Source organism: Lactuca sativa, chromosome 1 (assembly GCF_002870075.4).
Source record: "Lactuca sativa cultivar Salinas chromosome 1, Lsat_Salinas_v11, whole genome shotgun sequence".
NCBI classification, from domain to species: Eukaryota; Viridiplantae; Streptophyta; class Magnoliopsida; order Asterales; family Asteraceae; genus Lactuca; species Lactuca sativa.
This window is the reverse complement of record NC_056623.2, coordinates 139,435,222-139,455,427: the sequence shown is the minus strand read 5'-3', so window position 1 is coordinate 139,455,427 and position 20,206 is coordinate 139,435,222. Positions and strand designations below refer to the sequence as shown.

General features: G+C 44.4%; 1 protein-coding gene across 1 annotated transcript; it reads right to left on the bottom strand.

The window, feature by feature from the left end:
• Positions 1 to 13,779: 13,779 nt before the first annotated feature.
• On the bottom strand, positions 13,780 to 14,805 carry LOC111921818 (uncharacterized). The gene is made up of 2 exons (XM_023917399.1): positions 14,212 to 14,805; positions 13,780 to 14,145 (listed from the first exon to the last, which is right to left on the bottom strand). The coding sequence occupies exons 1-2, from the start codon at positions 14,803 to 14,805 to the stop codon at positions 13,780 to 13,782; spliced, it is 960 nt and encodes a 319-aa protein (XP_023773167.1).
• Between the last annotated feature and the right edge of the window lie 5,401 nt (positions 14,806 to 20,206).

Here is a 20,206-nt window from a genome sequence, read left to right as displayed (position 1 = left end):
ACGTGGAAGTACAAGTTCATACTTCCGACATCCGTTGACTGGACAGGTTGCAGGATAATGCCCAACTCCGCACCGACACATTCCAAGAGCAACTGATTGCAGCCCTCTATGAGATTAGGGAAATGAGGGAACAACAATCCATATTTGATAGGCGTCTTATGGAAGCAAAGCAATCAGACACGGAGTCGAGCTCCAAGCGCAACCTACGTCGCAAGTAGTACTTGCTTGAATCCCAAAATTTTTGTTATAGAATAGGAACTCGGCTAAAAGTCTTACTTTTCTTTAACTTCTGTATCAGAGACCCTTAGAAGGGTCGGAATTTTCCTAACTTCAAAATATAACTCAACGTATGTTTAATATATATGAAGAAATTCCTTTGTGCGTTAATTCTTTGAATACCACTCAGATTCATAAGTTTATCTATCACTATACAAACTTTTATTATGAATCAAGCTCTAAACCTTGGGTAGGTCAGTCAAATTCATAAATTGATGAAAATAGCAAATTTATTAACACACGGCTTCCAAACATTAAAGACTTATGGTCTTCATTCTATTTCTTTAGTAGCACGATGCCACCCCATAGATATACGCGCCGTGTCAACAACGCAACACCTCCACCACCACCACCTCCATCAATGGATAATGCCGTCTTAATAGCTGCTGTAATAGTTGTAGTGACAGCAGCAATGACACTGATGTGTAATAATGGGTACGGAGGGGGAGTAAATAGCTCTACGAATAGCCAACATAAGGGTCGTTCAGGGGATTGCACCTTCAAGGACTTCACCAATAGCAAGCCCATATCTTTTAATGGATCCGGAGGGATAGTGGCTCTATTGCAGTGGATAGAGAAAACAGAAGCGGTTTTCGAGATCTGTGCATGTCTGGAAGGGAGCAAGGTAAAGTTTGCTGCTTGTACATTCTTTGAGAGAGCTCTGACGTGGTGGAATGGCCATATCAAGTCACTAACTCTGGTACTGGCAAATTCTATGGGCTGGGAGAATCTAAAAAAAATGTTAATGCAAGAGTACTGTCCAAGGGGTGAAGTACAAAAGCTAGAGCAGGAACTTTGGGGCCATACTATGGTATGCTCGGACATCACAACCTATACCAATAGGTTTAGTGATTTGGCAATCCTTTGCCCAGGGATGGTTGCTCTAGAGGGCAAGAAGATCGAGAGGTACATCTGGGCACTGTCATCCCAGATTCAAGGAAGTGTACTAGCTTCCAAACCAGTCACTTTCGATAGTACCAAATAGTTGGCACAAGCTCTCGTTGACCATGGAGTTTGCCAAGGCTTCACAACTGCTGTTTCGGAGCAAACCATAGGAAACAACAACAACAACAGTACCAACAACAATAGCAAGAAGAAGTTTTGGAACCAGAGGAAGAGTCAGTTTTCACAATAACCTTCCAAGAAGCAATAGATAGTGGCAGTCCATGCCGTACTACCCCCACTGCTGCTCTTGTTACCTTACACCAACAAAGCAATATGTTGGGAACCTACCGAAGTGCAGCAAATGCAATTTCCATCACAACGGAAATTATCGGCAGATGCACTACAACAACTACAACATGAAAGGCCACACTGCCCATTTCTGTAAGACATCAGCACGACCAATCACCCAAGTCCCCAGAGTCGGTGTGGGCCAGGTGTGTTATGGGTGCAGTGAGGCTGGACACTACAAGAGAGACTGACCTAAGGCAAGGAATGTTGGCGGCATAGGAAGAGTGCTGGCAATAGGGAAGAACGAAGCAATAGCTGATCCTATGGTGGAAACGGAAAACGGTAGAACAGAAAGCACAAACGATATATATGTAGGTTGCACACTAACTCTAAACGAACATTCATTTCAAGTCGATCTAATGCCGATCACTATAATGAGCTTTGATGTCATCATCGGTATGGATTGGTTAAGCTTGCACCATGCTGATATACTTTGTCACGAAAGGGCCGTTCGCCTAAATCTGCCAAACGGAGAAACTCTTGTCATTTATGGTGACAAACCCGGTACCAATTTAAAAATCATATCTTGCGTCAAAGCCCAGAAATACCTGCATAAGGAGTACCATACCTTCTTAGCCCACGTGGTAAATAGGGAAAAAGAAGCGAAAGACCTCAAAGACATTCCAGAGGTCTGCGATTTTCCCGATGTCTTCCCTGAAGATCTTCCAGGAGTCCCACCAGAACGACAAGTCGAGTTCAAGATCGATTTAATTCCCGGAGCTACCCCAGTAGCTAAGTCGCCGTATCGTCTAGCGTCAGCTGAGATGCAGGAATTATCCAGCCAATTAAATGAAATACTCAGCAAAGGATTCATCAGACCGAGCTTCTTACCTTAGGGAGCACCAGTCTTGTTTGTAAAGAAGAAGTGGTGCTCAAGTGTAGATCTGAATTTTGCAAGGGCTAAAGCTTCATTTCCAGGTATAAAGTTCGGATCTTGTCACTTGGTTCATGTTGTATGCTTAAAAGGTTATTTTCTAGGGTTTAAGTCCCAAAGGTGGAGAATTTTGTGCAAATGGCCTCCATAAGCTTAGATACTTCATATTTCTGATCTATTGGAGTTGTAGACTCATAAAAATGGCATCTTGGACGTGGGGATTTCACCATGCATGAGATCTAGGTCCTTGAGTTTGAATAAAAGGTTGAATTGTGATGTTGGAGCCTTTACAGCCGTGCCAAGGCTTAAAGGTCTCGACTTTATGGGTTTAGACACATTAGAAGAGTCGGATATGGAAGTGGAAGTAATGGCTTAACCGATTAAGACCAGAAATGGAGAGTGGCTGATTCTGGGGGTTACGATGGGCGTAACTTCCAGTACGCGCAGCGTACTGGGTGGAGACCCCGATCAGGGAGGGGTTGGCGACGTACGCCCCGCGTACATCTAGAGTACGCCCCGCGTACTCTTAGGGTTTGACTTTTGTTGACTTTTAGGGTTTTGGTCAACTTGAGGACTTCAGGTCAAGGAAGGGTAAAATGGTCTTTTACCCTCTGAGGAATGATGATAAGGAGTAAAGTTCTAAGTGGTGGAAGTCCTTGTGTAATAAATGATATTTTTATGTTTAGGCGAGGTTGAGCCGTCGTTCGGGGTCGACGTTAGCAAGGACACGAGATCTTAGACTTTCCACGAGGTAAGTCTTCTCACTATACTATACCCGGAAGGGTTTGACTGTGTGACCAGAAGGTCGGATTTGGTATGAGATATATATGTTATGTATGATAAGTAAATTGTTATATGTGCCATGTATGATATGCTTGATATGGGCCGGAAGGCATTATGTTATGGGCCGGAAGGCGAATATGTTATGGGCCGGAAGGCGAATATGTTATGGGCCGGAAGGCGTTGTAATGTGGACCGTAAGGTCGGCGTGGGTAGGACCGGAAGGTTTACCTAGTCGGGACGGAAGTCCCCTGAGACACATGGACCGGAAGGTCAGGGCCTGGAAAGGCGTATGTGCGTAGGTTGTATTTTGGGGAACTCACTAAACATTTATGCTTATAGTTGTTGTGATATGTGTTTCAGGTACCAGCGAGGACCGTGGGAAGGCGTCGGCGTGATCTGTACACACTGATGGGGGATTTATGATCTCGGGATTTATATGATTTGTATTATGACATGATACATTGGATCTTTATGACTTATCTTGGATGGAAATATATTTTTAAGAAATGAAAATTTTGTTTTAAAATTTCCGTTGTTACAAGTTGGTATCAGAGCCTTGGTTTGAGGGATTCGGGTACACCTTCGGGTGTAACTGAACTCAAACCGAGGAATTGAGAAAATCTTTCAAAAACAAAAGCATAAAATTTTTATAAAGGATTTTGTGGTAACCAAGGATGAAGCAGTGTGTACGATCAGCCAGCGCCCGAATGGTAAAAATCCCCAAAATACCCTTACAATATGTGTTATGAGATATGATATGATATGATATGATATGAATTGCATGCTAGAAGACTAGGTATTCATATTAGGACTAGAGTGGCCTGATTTGTGATGCTTTAGTCTAGGGAAATCTGTTGCTATGAGATGTTTTGAGAGTGAGCGGGTAGCTAGTGCATGGCAAGAATAGAGTACTCAGAATCCGGGATTTGGGGAGGAGGACTTGGGGTGAATGCTGATGCGGTGTAGTCGGTAGTATTGGGCCCGTACTACCGAAGACACCGGGTTAGTGGGCAACCCATGTAAGAATCCCTGGGTATCGGAGACTGACTAGGGTTGCGTTATCGAGTGCGATTATGCTCGATAGAGTCTCTGATATTTCTATGTTGTATTTCAGAGGCATCATGGTTGGACCACGCCACAGACCTAGTTCGAGCAGTGTGAGTGACGAGGAGATTCATCAAATGATTCATGAGGAGGTGGCTGCAGCGATCTGGGCTGAGACTCCGGAGATGTTTGGGTCTATTAAGACCACTCTGATGGAGTCATTTGATGAGCGGTACGCCGTGTTGACTAAGGCTGCAGCCGCTGCAGCTACCGCAGCTGTGGCCGCTGCCAGACCACAGGGAGGTGACTCGTTGCTGTTCCGGTAGTTCAGCAACACGAAGCCACCTGAGTTTGACGGGACGTAGGATCCGATCGCTGCGATGAGATGGATTGCTGATATCGAGGGATGCTTCTACACTTGTTCATGTCCGGAGCATCTGAGGGTACGGTTCGCCTTGAACCAGCTCCGCCTGGGAGCAAAGGATTGGTGGAAGTTCGTGACGGCGAACTTCACTCTGGCAGAGGTTTCAGCTGTGACATGGGAGAGATTTACCACCATGTTCAGAGACGAGTACGTTCCGCCGATGGAGAGGGAACGGTTAGTTCAGAAGTTCTTGACCCTTAAGCAGGGTAATGATTCTGTCACGGTGATCACGCGGAAGTTTCATGAGAGAGCGATGTTCTGCCCCGAGCAGGTGTCCATGGAGCAGGCTTGGATGAGCCGGTATTTGGGTGTGTTGAGGAGGGATATCCGGGAGTTCGTATCGAACTCGACATATCAGACTTTTGCTGAGCTTCAGGCAAATGCCAGGAAGCGCGAGATCGAGTTGGAGACCCAGGCCAGGGAGGAGGCCGAGTCTCAACGGGTGGATCGGCGGCCAGCTCAGTCTCAGCCGGCAGCCAAGCGGACTAAGTCCGCCGATTCGAGGACGGGAGGTCAGAAGGGCCGCACTTGCGGAAAGTGCGGCAAGGGTCACGAGGGGACATGTCGATCAGGTGCTTGCTACAAGTGTGGCAAGGAGGGGCACATTGCTGGGGATTGCCCCAAGGGGTTTATGGTCTGCTTTCATTGCAACCAGACCGGCCATCGGAAGGCCGAGTGTCCTCAGCTTCTCCAGGGATCTGCACCAGCTGCTAAGGCTACTGAGACTCGACCAGTGAAGGCCGAGGCCCCGAGGGCTCGTGGGAGAGCTTTCCAGTTGACTGCGGAGGAGGTCCGTGCGACGCCTGATGTTGTGGCTGGTATGTATTCTTTCATGTATTTATTATTCTTTTATGAGATGTTATGCTTATTTCATGATATGCGTAGGTACTTTCCTTGTGAATTATGTACCTTCTTTAGTATTATTTGACTCGGGTGCGAGTCGGTCTTTCGTATCTCTGGCTTTTAGTCAGCACCTCGGTACTGATCGGGAAGTGATGAGTCGGCCTCTGAGGGTTTCCATAGCTGATGAGAAAGTGATATATGCCGCAGACGTGATTCGAGGATGTGTGCTCGAGATTTTTGGTGTCAAATTCCCTATAGACTTGGTTCCTATAGCTATGGGGGATGTCTGCGTTATCGTGGGTATGGACTGGTTGAGTAAGTTTGGGGCAGTTATTGACTGCGAGAGACAACTGGTGACGATTCGAGACCCTAGTGGGGGAGTGCTTTCGGTGTATGGCGAGGGGACCCGGTGTGGGTCGGCGTTTTGTTCGGCTGCCAGGGCGAGGCAGAGTTTGCAGCAGGGCTACAATGGATTCATAGCCTACGTGACGGATACTCGAGTGGCCGCGGGGAGGCCCAATTTGGTTTATGACGTTCCTGTTGTATGCGAGTTTCCGGATGTGTTCCTCGAAGAGTTACTAGGTGTGCCTCCGGAAAGGCAAGTGGAGTTCCGTATCCATTTGGTTCCGGGAGCGGTGCCCATTGCCAAGGCGCCTTATCGTCTCGCTCCACCGGAAATGCAGGAGTTATCCTCGCAGCTTCAGGAGCTGTTGGGGAAGGGGTTTATCCGGCCGAGTAGCTCACCTTGGGGAGCGCCGATTTTGTTCGTCAAGAAAAAGGATGGTTAACACCGGATGTGTATCGATTACCGGGAGTTGAACAAGTTGACGGTTAAGAACCGGTATCCGTTACCTAGGATCGACGATCTGTTCGATCAATTGCAGGGGGCATCTTGGTTCTCCAAGATAGACTTGAGGTCGGGTTATCATCAGATGAGGGTTCGGGATGAAGATATTCAGAAGACTGCTTTCAGAACTCGTTATGGACATTATGAGTTTGTGCTGATGCCTTTTGGGCTCACCAATGCCCCAGCTGCGTTCATGGATCTCATGAACAGGGTGTGCAGGCCGATGCTGGATCGGTTGGTGATCGTATTCATTGATGATATTCTGGTATATTCGAGGTCTAGGGAGCAGCACGAGGAGCATTTGAGGGAGATTCTTAGAGTTCTGAGATCGGAGAGGCTGTATGCCAAATTCTCCAAGTGTGATTTCTGGTTACGAGAGGTCCAGTTCCTAGGGCACCTCGTTAACCAGAAAGGGATTTTGGTCGATCCGGCCAAGATAGAGGCGGTGATGAGATGGGAAGTGCCGAGATCACCCACCGAGATCAGGAGCTTTCTGGGTTTGGCTGGATATTATCGCAGGTTTATCAAGGATTTCTCCAAGATCGCCATGCCACTTACTAGGATGACCCGGAAGGGTGTTGCATTTTCATGGGGACCGAAGCAGCAGTCCTCATTCGAGACCCTTCGTCAGAAATTGTGCGAGACCCCGGTGCTTGCACTCCTGGAAGGGATGGAGGATTTTGTGGTGTACTGTGATGCATCTATATCGGGTTTAGGGGTGGTGCTTATGCAGAGGGGGCATGTGATAGCGTATGCTTCGAGGCAGTTGAAGCCTCATGAGTCGAGATATCCCACCCACGACTTGGAGTTGGGGGCTGTGGTGTTTGCCCTCAAGATCTGGCGGCATTATCTTTATGGGGTTCGGTGTACCATCTACACGGACCACAAGAGTCTGAAGTACTTGATGGATCAGCCAAACCTGAATATGCGACAGAGGAGATGGTTGGATGTGGTGAAGGATTACGATTGTGAGATCCTGTACCACCCGGGTAAGGCTAATGTGGTAGCCGACGTGTTGAGCCGTAGGGCGGAAAGCGCCCCGATCCGAGATATTTGTATGAGGATGACAGTGATGACCCCGATTTTAGATACCATCTGAGGAGCTCAGGCTGAGGCTGCGAAACCAGAAAACCAGAAGAGGGAGCGGGTTGTAGGTCAGGTATCAGGATTCGTTACGGATGATCGAGGACTTATGACTTTTCAGGGTCGGATTTGGGTACCGATTGTGGGTGGTACGCGTACTATTTTGATGGAGGAAGCGCATCGATCGAAATTCTCGATTCATCCTAGGGCTACGAAAATGTATTTGGACCTAAGGAAGGAGTATTGGTGGCCCTGTATGAAAAGGGATGTTGCATGGTTTGTTGAGAGATGCCTGACTTGTCGGCAGGTTAAGGCCGAGCATCAGCGTCCGCACGGTAAGTTGTAGCTGCTAGAGATTCCCGAATGCAAGTGGGAACAGATTACCATGGATTTTATCACCAAATTGCTGCGGACTGCGAGGGGAGTCGACGCGATTTGGGTGATCGTGGATAGATTGACGAAGAGCGCTCATTTTCTAGCCATCAGTGAGAGCTCTTTTGCGGAGAAGTTGGCGGAACTATACGTGAGGGAGGTGGTATCGCGGCATGGGGTTCCGATGTCGATTGTTTCAGATCGTGATGTGCGTTTTACTTCCAGGTTTTGGAAGAAGTTTCATGAGGAGTTGGGTACGAGACTGCATTTCAGTACCGCATACCACCTGCAGACGGACGGACAGAGCGAGCGGACGATTCAGACGCTTGAGGATATGCTCCGTGCATGTGTTTTGGATTTTGGAGGGAGCTGGGACACCTATCTGCCTTTAGCAGAGTTTTCGTACAACAACAGCCATCATTCGAGCATTGGTATGCCACCCTTTGAGCTGTTGTATGGTCGGAGGTGTCGCACCCCCATCTGTTGGGGAGAAGTGAGGCAGAGGGTGATAGGTAGCACGAAGATTGTACTCCAGACGACCGAGCAGATTCAGCAGGTCAGGCAGAGGTTGTTGACTGCACAGAGTCGCCAGAAGAGTTATGCGGACAGGTGGCGGTCCGAGCTCGAGTTTCAGGTTGGCGACCTTGTGCTCCTAAAGGTCTCTCCTTGGAAAGGGGTGATACGATTCAGGAAAAGGGGCAAGTTGGGACCCCGGTATATTAGACCCTTCAGGGTAATTGCTAGGGTGGGCCGGGTAGCCTACCGGTTGGAGCTACCTGCTGAGTTGGGGTAGATTCATGATACCTTTCATGTCTCGCAGTTGAGGAAATGTATTGCCGACGAGTCGGAAGTGGTGCCATTGGATGATATTCAGGTGGATGCAGGCCTGAACTATGTGGAGAGACCAGTAGCGATCAGGGATCGGAAAGTTAAGGTTTTGAGGAACAAGGAAATACCCCTGGTACAAGTGCAGTGGCAACATCGGAAAGGGTCCGAGCTGGCACGGGAGACCGAGTCTGAGATGCGGGATCAGTATCCAGAGTTGTTTTCGGTATGAGACTTCGGGGGTGAAGTCTGATTCTAGTGGGGGAGAATTGTAACAGCCCGAAATCCAGGTATTCTTCTTTTGGCTTTACATCTTGGTTAAGTTAGCGATTTAGGGTTTTCATGGTAGGCGAGTACGCTGGGCGTACAAGGTGTACGCTGCGCGTACTCGCGCACCTCATTTTGGACGCGTTTCCCCTCAGGTACGCGGGGCGTACCCAAGGTTACGCCCGGCGTAACTTATTCAGACCCAAACCCTAAATTCCTTTGATGGGGCTATAAAAGGAACATGTGGCTGGTCTTCTCAGCCACCATCCCTCAGAGTGAAACCCTAAAAAGAGTGTACCCTCGTTCTTAGGCCATTGTGTGTGTGTATTCTAAGCTTGGTGGTGCCATTTCAAGGTTGCATAGAAGAAGAAGAGCTTGTTGGAGAGGCTAGAAGTGGTGCTCAAGTGTAGATCTGAATTTTGCAAGGGCTAAAGCTTCATTTCCAGGTATAAAGTTCGGATCTTGTCACTTGGTTCATGTTGTATGCTTAAAAGGTTATTTTCTAGGGTTTAAGTCCCAAAGGTGGAGACTTTTGTGCAAATGGCCTCCATAAGCTTAGATACTTCATATTTCTGATCTATTGGAGTTGTAGACTCATAAAAATGGCATCTTGGACGTGGGGATTTCACCATGCATGAGATCTAGGTCCTTGAGTTTGAATAAAAGGTTGTATTGTGATGTTGGAGCCTTTACAGCCGTGCCAAGGCTTAAAGGTCTCGACTTTATGGGTTTAGACACATTAGAAGAGTCGGATCTGGAAGTGGAAGTAATGGCTTAACCGATTAAGACCGGAAATGGAGAGTGGCTAATTCTGGGGGTTACGGTGGGCGTAACTAACAGTACGCGCAGCGTACTGGGTGGAGACCCCGATCAGGGAGGGGTTGGCGACGTACGCCCCGCGTACATCTAGAGTACGCCCCGCGTACTCTCAGGGTTTGACTTTTGTTGACTTTTAGGGTTTTGGTCAACTTGAGGACTTTAGGTCAAGGAAGGGTAAAATGGTCTTTTACCCTCTAAGGAATGATGATAAGGAGTAAAGTTCTAAGTGGTGGAAGTCCTTGTGTAATAAATGATATTTTTATGTTTAGGCGAGGTTGAGCCGTCGTTCGGGGTCGGTGTTAGCAAGGACACGAGATCTTAGACTTTCCACGAGGTGAGTCTTCTCACTATACTATACCCGGAAGGGTTTGACTGTGTGACAAGAAAGTCGGATTTGGTATGAGATATATGTGTTATGTGTGATAAGTAAATCGTTATATGTGCCATGTATGATATGCTTGATATGGGCCGGAAGGCATTATGTTATGGGCCGGAAAGCGAATATGTTATGGGACGGAAGACGAATATGTTATGGGCCGGAAGGCGTTGTAATATGGACCGTAAGGTTGACGTGGGTAGGACCGGAAGGTTTACCTAGTTGGGACGGAAGTCCCCTGAGACACATGGACCGGAAGGTCAGGGCCTGGAAAGGCGTATGTGCGTAGGTTGTATTTTGGGGAACTCACTAAGCATTTATGCTTATAGTAGTTGTGATATGTGTTTCAGGTACCAGCGAGGACCGTGGGAAGGCGCCCGCGTGATCTGTACACACTGATGGGGGATTTATGATCTTGGGATTTATATGATTTGTATTATGACATGATACATTGGATCTTTATGACTTATCTTGGATGGAAATATATTTTTAAGAAATGAAAATTTTGTTTTAAAATTTCCGTTGTTACACGGAAAGTAGATTTCCTATGTCACGTGGTTAGCAAAGACGGGATACACGTGGACCCTTCCAAAATCAAGGCAATCGAGAACTAGTCAGCTCCCAGAACTCCAACGGAAATTTGACAATTCTTGGGCCTTGCTGACTATTACCGGAGATTTATACAAAACTTCTTGAAGATTGCTAAATCACTTAACACCTTGACCCAGAAGGGTGTAACTTTCAATTGGGAAGAAAGACAAGACGCTGCATTCCAAACACTAAAGCAAGCACTATGCAGCGCACCTATATTGTCCTTGCCAGAAGGAACATAAGACTTCGTGGTCTACTCTGATGCATCTAATCAAGGTCTTGGATGTGTTCTAATGCAACGAGGAAAGGTCATCGCTTACACCTCGAGACAACTCAAGACACACGAGGTCAACTACACTACACATGACCTCGAACTGGGAGCAACGTTTTCGCGCTAAAGATCTGGAGACACCATCTCTATGGCACGAAATGCACAATCTTTACCGATCATAAGAGCCTTCGACACATCCTCAATCAAAAGGAACTCAACATGAGGCAAAGACGATGGGTTGAACTGTTGAATGACTACGAATGTGAAATTCGTTATCATCCAGGGAAAGCGAATGTGGTAGCTGATGCTCTTAGTTGGAAGGAATACTCAGGCCGCCGAGTGAAATCCTTAACCATGACGATCCATTCACACCTGTCCACACAAATCAAGGAACCTCAGAGGGAATCCTTGAACACATAGAATGTGACGGGTGAAGCCTTAAGGGGAATGGATAAGAATCTTGAAGTCAAGGGTGACGGAGTTCGTTACTTCGTGGATCGGATATGGACACCGAAGTTTGGTGGATTCAGAGATGTGGTCATGAATGAGGCTCATAGGACTAGATACTCCGTGCATCCAGGTTCAGACAAGATCTATCTGGACCTCAAGAAACTGTATTGGTGGCCGAACATGAAAGCAAAGATCGCTACCTATGTGGGCAAGTGTCTGACTTGCGCCAAAGTCAAGGTAGAGTACCAAAAGCCCTCGGGATTACTACAACAAACTGAAATACCCGAGTGGAAGTGGGAGCGGATAACCATGGATTTCATAACCAAATTACCCAAGACAGCAGGTGGGCTAGACACCATCTGGGTGATCGTCGATAGAATAAAAAAATCTACACACTTCCTAGCAATAAAGGAAACTGACAAGATGGAGAAGCTAGCTCGAACATACATCCAAGAGATTGTACGACTGCATGGTGTACCAATATCCATTATCTCCGACAGAGATAGTAGGTTCACCTCGCGATTCTGGCAGTCGCTGCAAAAGTCTCTAAGGACGAGACCAGACATGAGTACCGCTTACCATCCACAAACCGACGGTCAAAGTGAAAGGACCATACAAACCTTTGAAGATATGCTAAGATCTTGTGTAATCGATTTTGGTAAAGCATGGGATACCCGTTTACCACTAGTCGAATTCTCATACAGCAATAGTGTTAGAACTATGTTCTATTAGGATCGATAGATTATATGCAAGAAAACAATTAAGAACGTAATTAAGAACACAAGAATGGCTTTAAATATGTCGTATGATTAAGAGTCAACACCTTAGAAAAGCTCGATTAAGAACTTCGAATGTAGAGGTGCTTAGGGTTACAAAACAATAAATGATAATCACGACTACTACTAATGCATACATGAATGCATTATTTATATAGTAAAACCCTACTAGATAATCACAGATAGACAAGCCCAATCCGGATACAAGACATACGCAACAAAACAAGACCTAAAAATCTCCCCCTTTGTGTCAATGGAGCCGAAATCTCACTTCGGTTGAGTTGCAGAAGACTTCTTGATTGTCTTGAACACCTTCGGTATGATGGCCAACAGATGATGTCGAAATGTAATGTACCACCGAAGCATGTCTGTGAAGTTCTTCTTGTCTGCTTTTGAGTTCTGCTTGCACTGATGGATAATATTGATAATGTACTCCAAGCAGTTAGTTGAGAATAAATGTTTATCAGCAAGAGCGAACAGAAAGCGATTGGCTTCGCTTTTTCTAAACATCACAGTAAGATGTGTAGAATCAATTTGGCCCATCTTCATTTTTTCCACATCACTTGGTTTCGGTGTAGTCTTGACAGTCGGTTTCTTGTTCATCACTTTCGCTATCTCCTGATCAATAGTAGCAACCTCATGAATGTAAGAGGCCAACATTCTCTTCAAATGATCCAGTATCGGCTCATATTCTTTCGGATTGGAGAGCAGAATGTTAAACAATAGGATCCAGTAATGAGGATTTAAATTCGGAAGATCTGCCAGAGAAATAATCGACATCGAGTTTGCTGATCCTCGTGTGATTTTGAAATTAACATTTGGAAATTTCCCAACATGTGTAGGTTTCAGTACCTTGACAGTAACTATCTTCTGTGCGCTCCATGTCAAGTACTACGGCTGACCATGCTTCAAATAAAGTTCGATAAGCTCACCATCAACTTTTGGATGAGGGAAAGGAACTTCAATAGTTGAATCAAAGCAATGAAACGTGAATGCCTTTTGTGCTATCGGCATGTCGAACTGTGAATCCTTAGAATTGTCACAATCAAAAGAAGCGACAGGTTCCAGCCAGTAGATGCTTGGAAACTCTATTGCCTCACTGATAAGTGTTTCTCTTGTCTAGAGGGGAAACAAGGCCTTCTTGCAGGTTAATGCATCACCCTCTTCTTTCTTCTTCTTTTCTCTATCCTCCACCTCCTTAGCAGCCCGAAGAGTTTCATCTATCTCCTCATTCTTTTTCTTTCGGTTCAGGATCTCAGAAATAGTTTCTTGATCTTCTTCATCCTCATCATCTTCTCCAATAAGACGCTTTTTCCTTTCTTTGACACCAGAACCCGAAGCTAAATTATCCTTCGGTTTGGTTGTAACTCCGACTTCCGGTTGAGGAGATTTGATTTCAGTCTTCACAGTAACTTTCGGTTGAGCACCCTCTCCCCCTTGTTTTGGAGGTATGAACCTATCCGAAACACCCTTTATCTCGTGTAACAATGCAAGGAGAGGAAGAAGTTTTGAAGTAAGATGATTCCTGATAGTCAAAGTGAGGATAGGATCATGAGCACTAAGGAGACTGGTCAGCATATCGTTGACATCCCCAGCACAGCTTCGAAAGACAACTATTTCCGTTTTCAACAAAGAAATCTCCTTTTTTCTTGAGCAAGTTGTACCTTTTGAATTTCAATTGTGGAGGCTTGGCGTGTAAGTTCTTCCTTCAGATCACTCTCCTTAGCTAAATCAGCGTGAACAGAGTCAAGCCGAGAAGTCACAGAACTGATAAGGGGGGTATTCTCTGCTTGTATTGAAGAACGAGCCGCCTCAAACTTTGTGTGCTCCGCTTGAACAGACTTGGATAAGGAATCCAAAGAGGCATTCACCTTGGCTGCACTGGTATCAACACGCCCTTTAAGCGAATCAAGAAAGATCTGAGTGTTGTGAACAATTTCTTCAACATCAGTAATGGCCTTCTTGCAAGAAGAAGTAGACTCATTAACTGCCTTGGTGGATTTGCCAATAACCTCAGTGTTTTACTCAAGAGAAGTATCCAAGAAAGCTTTGAGTACAAAATCATTGTAGGACTTGTTGGCGTTAAGCAGGTTGTCGAGTTTCTCGTCAATGCTTTGCAATTGTTTTCGTGTGACTGGAGCATCATTAACATCATCTGTAGGAAGCCGATAGGGATTGTAGAAGATTGAATCAAACTCATCATTAGCACCACCGAGAGTGGCACTGGAATTGGTTGAAGGTGAGGGTGAAAGTGGTTTGGAAGTAACTGGAGGTTCAGTCTCAGTAGTCGCCCCCGTATCAGATAAGTTGACTCCTACAGTCGGTTGTGGGATAGTTGTGGAAGTTGATTGGGAAATAATGAGAGTAGGGATTGGTGTTGTAGAAATGGGAATAGTAGAAATTGGTGGCGGTGGTGGAATAGAAGTTGCTGTTTGAGATGTGGTAGGTGGGGGAACATGAGCAACCGAAATAGGAACTCTCTGTTTCAGTGATGGAGGTGGTGTTGGAAGTTTCTCATGAGCAGGTTCGGTTGGAGAAGGAGATTGAGGAGGTGTGTTACCTCTCGGTGATACATGATGAATTTCTTCTTCTTCATCCTGCTCATCGTTTTCTGAACTGGAAGAAGAGGGACTCTTGGATTTCTTCGCCATCTTCTTGAGCTTCTTTGGCTTAGAAGAATCCCCTTTCTCAGACTTTCACTTCTTGGACTTTGACTTATCATCCTCGCCTTCCCATTTCTTGGTAGTAGCCTTTTTTCCTCGGTTTCCAGGCTTATCCACATCATCCAAGGTAGCCTGCTGATCAGGAGATAAGACTCTCGGTGCCTTGGGAGGAATCTTGCGATATTCAACAAAGAGCTTACTCTCGGATGAGACACACCTGTACATTGTCTCAGGTATAGAGCCATCATGAGGAAATATTGTTGGATCAGTAATAATGATTTTCTTGGTGTGAAACGTAGCCACAGAAGCGACTAGGGCATCCTTTATAACCGGAACTTGCAGAGTATCAATAGCCCTTCGTGTAATGAGAGTCCAGAATCGACCATACGAAACTTCTGAGTGCCTCGTCGAAGTGTTGAGGCTTTGCACCACCTGCGACCAGACAATCGACCCATAGTCGAGATTGATACCATTGTAAAGACCATATAAAAGGGTCAGAAAATCCTTGCTGGTACCATCAGACCCACCACTCCTTTCTGCCAAACTCTTGATGAGAAGAGTAAGCAACCCATTCCACTTGGGCGGAAAGCATGACTTTTTGACCTTCGTAACAGTGGTAAGTACATTGGTGTAGCCCATCTCGTAAAGCATCGAGAATAGTTGAGTAGTGGTGATCAAGTCCAGTGAGATCACTGACGAATCCACAACAAGTTGCAATAAGGAACAAAATCTCCCTTTAGAAATTGAAGCCTTGTGAGAGAAGATTTGGAAGTAGATCCTCTCCTTGTTCTTATCATACGAGGCGGTAGTGTAGACTTGTGATAGGAGGGACATTGGAACGGAATCCACCTGTGTTAGGGCTAGGACCGGAGGTGAATACTTCAAGCACTCAACCACTTGCAGCATGTACGAGTCGTATAGAAAAGGGTTGAGTTCGATGATCATATTCTGATTTGTCTTGATCGATATCAATGTAGACGAAGCAGTTTGATCGTGAGCCGATGATGAAGTCGCCATTGTTGAGTTAAGGATGAAGATGAACAATTGCAAATCGCCATGTATATAGAGAGAGTTTGTTGCAGGTAAAAGCGACAAATAGAATTAGAAACTCTTTATATACTGTTGCCAGGAGAGAGAAAGAATCATCATGATATTGATGAGATCACTGAAACGTCTCCTGAAAAAGTGCAATGTGACATGGTGGTATCTCCCAGGTATAGGTCAGCACGCGTGGGTTTAGGAACCGTTCAAATTCACGCGCCCAAAAGCTTGTCCTTAATTCGTCATTTAAAATTCAATGTCGCTCCAAAATTTAGGATAACCTCTGTTAATCCAAAGATAAACAACAATAGAACCAACAACAACCAAATTGTTAAAAAATAAAAAAAAATCTTGCAATAAGGTGACAAAAGATAAAAAAAAAAAAATAAAGCAAAATGTGTATTAGATGTGAGTGATGTCTATTAGAAGACATAAATCAGATGATTCTGGGCTAGAATCTCTTTCCTCAAAGTCAAGAGAAACTTGAAGTGCTTGTGTGGTTTCCCGTGAAGATACGATCAAGTGTTTGTAGAGAAACATTGAAAGGCTTCTTTTAAATTATAGGCGAAGGGTAGCTTATCTTCAACCGAACGTTGATTCTTAACATAAGACCGAACGTTGGAAGAAGTACTTGTGAGACCATTGTGGTCTGTTAAACAAGTAGGTTGGAGATAATTTTCAGTGACTTAAGATGTGATTGAAATCTCAAACAAAAATAAACTGGATCTTTTTGGGAAGAAAAACCTTGGTGTTAGACAATTTCATAAAAGACCACTCAAAAATAAAAGGAGGTTTCATTAGGTAACAAGTAAGATCTTGAATATCATGATTCACCGTCAATTCATTGTAGGTGTTGGTTTTTGGGTTTCACTTAGTACGTGGTGTACGTATCTAAGATCACAAACACAGATTTTGTGCAACCATAAACCTCAGTGGTAAAGACCGAGAGCTTCAAGGGTTACAATGTTGAACCGAAAGTTGATGGAGAATGTAAGGAGGATGGTGAAAGAACCGAAAGTACCTCTTCTATATTAACATGACAAAGCAGAAAACTCTTAACTCATTTGAGAAGAGTAAGGTAGCTCTGGACTTGAGTTGATTTTAACAGCCTGATTGGGAAGAAACGATAGGTATAGATCGAATCATTAAGGACTTGCTCTTAGTTTGGTCAACATGCAACAGCATGCTTCTAGGGACCCTTAACTAGTTCATATGAAAATATTTGTACCTGCCTTAGCTCCAACTTCTGTTGTACCGGTATACTTGGGACCTAATTAAAAGAACAAGCAAACAAACACACCATACAAACAAAACAAACAAACAAAAATAGTGTTGAGAAAAATATTTTTGAAATTTGAAATTTTTCTGAAAAATAATAAAAACAGAAAGAGGAAATATTTTTGGATTTTTGAAGTGTTTCTAAAAAGTAGTAAAAACAGAAAGAGAAAAATAAAGTAAAACACTAAAAAAAATATTGTTAAAAGAGTAAGCAAAAAGTACAACCAAAACCTTATCTTAAAAGAATGAAGTGAAATAAGTCGAGCGTTCGGTTCATTTCGGTTCTCGAAAATGCCAGAGCCGAAATAAACCGAGCGTTCGGTTCATTTCGGTTTCCGAAAAATCCGAAACCGAAATAGACCGAGCGGTCGCTCTATTTCGCTTGTCTAATTTTTAGTGAGAGATTTGAGGATTGGTACCGACTCTACTTCCATCATTCCCAAGCCTTGTAAAATTTTATTGAAGCTTGCTTCAGGTAAGGCTTTAGTGAATATGTCAGCCAGTTGATTAGAGGACCGAACGAAATGTACTTCCACGTTCCCATCTTCTACATGGTCCTTGATGAAATGATATCTAAGTGCAATATGCTTAGTCTTTGAGTGTTGCACTGGATTGTGACATATTCTTATTGCACTTTCTGAGTCACAATAAAGAGGAATCTTCTTCATACTCAGCCCATAATCTCTTAGTTGACTTTGAATCCATATTACTTGACAAGTACAGGATGCTGAAACTATATACTCAGCTTCGGCTGTTGAAAGCGACACACAGGTTTGCTTTTTAGACTGCGAGCATACAAGTTTACCTTCAAGAAATTGGCATCCACCAGTTGTGCTCTTACGGTCCAGACCACATCCTCCAAGATCTGCATCAGAAAAAGCCTGAATAAAGAATCCAGATCTAGTAGGGTACCAGAGACCGAGAGATGAGGTTCGCTTCAGGTAACGGAAAATATTTTTCACTGCCACCATGTGTGGTTCTCTTGGATTAGCTTGAAACCTGGCATAATAGCAAACAGAAAACATAATGCCCGGTCTACTCGCTGTTAGATACATAAGGGACCCTATCATTTGTCGATATAATGTTATGTCAACAACAGGTTTTTCCAGAGAAGGTGTTAACTTAGTGCCAAATGCCATAGGAACCTTCCCTTTCAAATCTCCCGTCATACCCAATTTTGCCAGCAAGTTCCTTGTGTAGGCCTCCTGGTTGATAAATATACCTTCTGGTCCCTGTCTAATATTCAAACCAAGGAAAAAAAATAATCGAACCCATTGCACTCATTTCAAATTTAGTCTCCATCAACTTCCTGAATTCAGCCGTTAAACTAGGATTCGTGGAGCCGAAGATGATGTCATCGACATAAATCTGAACTATCATTAGATGTTCGCCTTCTTTCTTTCGAAAGAAGGTTGGGTCAACCGAACCTTGTTTAAATTTTGACATTTTCAAAAAGCGAGTTAAAGTTTCATACCAGGCCCTCGGTGCTTGCCTTAAACCATATACAGCCTTATCCAGCACATAGCAATGATCAGGGAATTTCTCGTTCACTAACCCAGGTGGTTGGTCAACATACACTGTTTCTTCTAGTTCTCCATTCAAGAAAGCGCATTTTATATCCATTTGGAAAACTTCGAAGTTTTTATGAGCAACATATGCCAGAAAGATTCTAACTGATTCCAACCTTGCTACTGAATCGAAGGTTTCCTCATAGTGTATCCCTTCCTCTTGACAATATCCTTTTACTACCAACCGAGCCTTGTTTCTAATGACATTCCCCTCTTTGTCCAATTTATTCCTAAAGACCCACTTCAAGCCAACCACTGAAGCATCCTTTGGTGTGAGAATCAGCCTCCAAACTCGATTGTGTTCGAACTCATGGAGCTCATCTTGCATTGCTTGTACCCAGTCAGAATGATCAAGTGCAGCATTAACTATTTTCGGTTCGACTTTGGAGACAAACGAGTTAAACATACAAAATTCAACTTTGAAAAATAATGCAGTTTGCTTCGCTTTCAATTGAGAACGAGTGAGAACTTTCTCAGATGATTCACTAATTATTTGTGTTTTGGGATGATCTTTGGTCCATTTTACTAAAGGAGGATAATTTGGATCATAGGTTGGATCCAACTCTGCATTTACTTCCTCTTCAAGTTTTGATTCATCATCTTCATCTGTTATATTCTCTTTCTCCCCCTCGACTGACGAAGTATAACCTGTGTCAGGATCAGAGTTTTCATCCTCTATGGAGGTCGAATTCTCCCCCTTGATTGGACTATGATTGGGTTGGTTTGGAGTTGTATGCTCCCCCTCGGTTGGACCCTTATGTGTTGAGGGTGGAATTGGATTTTCTCCCTCGAAAGACATTTTGGTTGTCTTTGGTGCTGATGAACTCTCCTCCTGGAACATTGAGTCGTAGTTTGGAGAGTCATTAGAGGGTTGACCACTTGTCAGTTTAGGAGGTTCACTTTCCATATCTTTGGCAGCTTCATCTATGATCTTTTTGAGATTGTTGATTTTGTTGTCTGTTGCTTTCGCTTCTGAGTGTGCTGCTTTCTCTAGTTCATCAAAGAGCCGAATGTACTATTCAAACAAGTTGGATATTGGAACCGAGACTTGTCCTGACTCAGGAAATATTTCCCCAAGACACTTTCGCTCCTTAGAATTTTATTCATGTAATTATCGTCAAAGGTTACATAATATGTTTCTCCAATTCGTTTGGAGCGTTTGTTCAAAACTCTGTATGCCTTTGAAGTGAGCGAATACCCAAGAAAATTCCCTCATCAGCTTTGACGTCAAACTTATTGCGATTCTCTTTTAAATTAAAGATGAAACACCTTGAACCGAACACGTGGAAAAATTTAACATTAGGCTTTTGATTGTTTAGAATCTCATATGGAGTGATTGAGAATCTTTTGTTGAGCAAGGATCGATTCTAAGTGTAGCACGCGGTTGCAACTACATCAGCCAAAAAGTATAGTGGTAGAGAAGCGAAGCTTAGCATGGTTCTGGCTGCCTCACATAGGGGCCGAGAAGTTGTGAGATATCCCCTTTTCTGCTAGAAAATCTT

Bases quoted from the DNA above. Each gene is read 5' to 3' on its own strand.
- LOC111921818 (XM_023917399.1), bottom strand. From the start codon at position 14,805: ATGGCGAAGAAATCCAAGAGTCCCTCTTCTTCCAGTTCAGAAAACGAT. The intron at 14,146-14,211 runs GTACTCAAAGCT...AAATCCACCAAG, and splicing joins ACAAGTCCTACAATGATTTT to GCAGTTAATGAGTCTACTTC.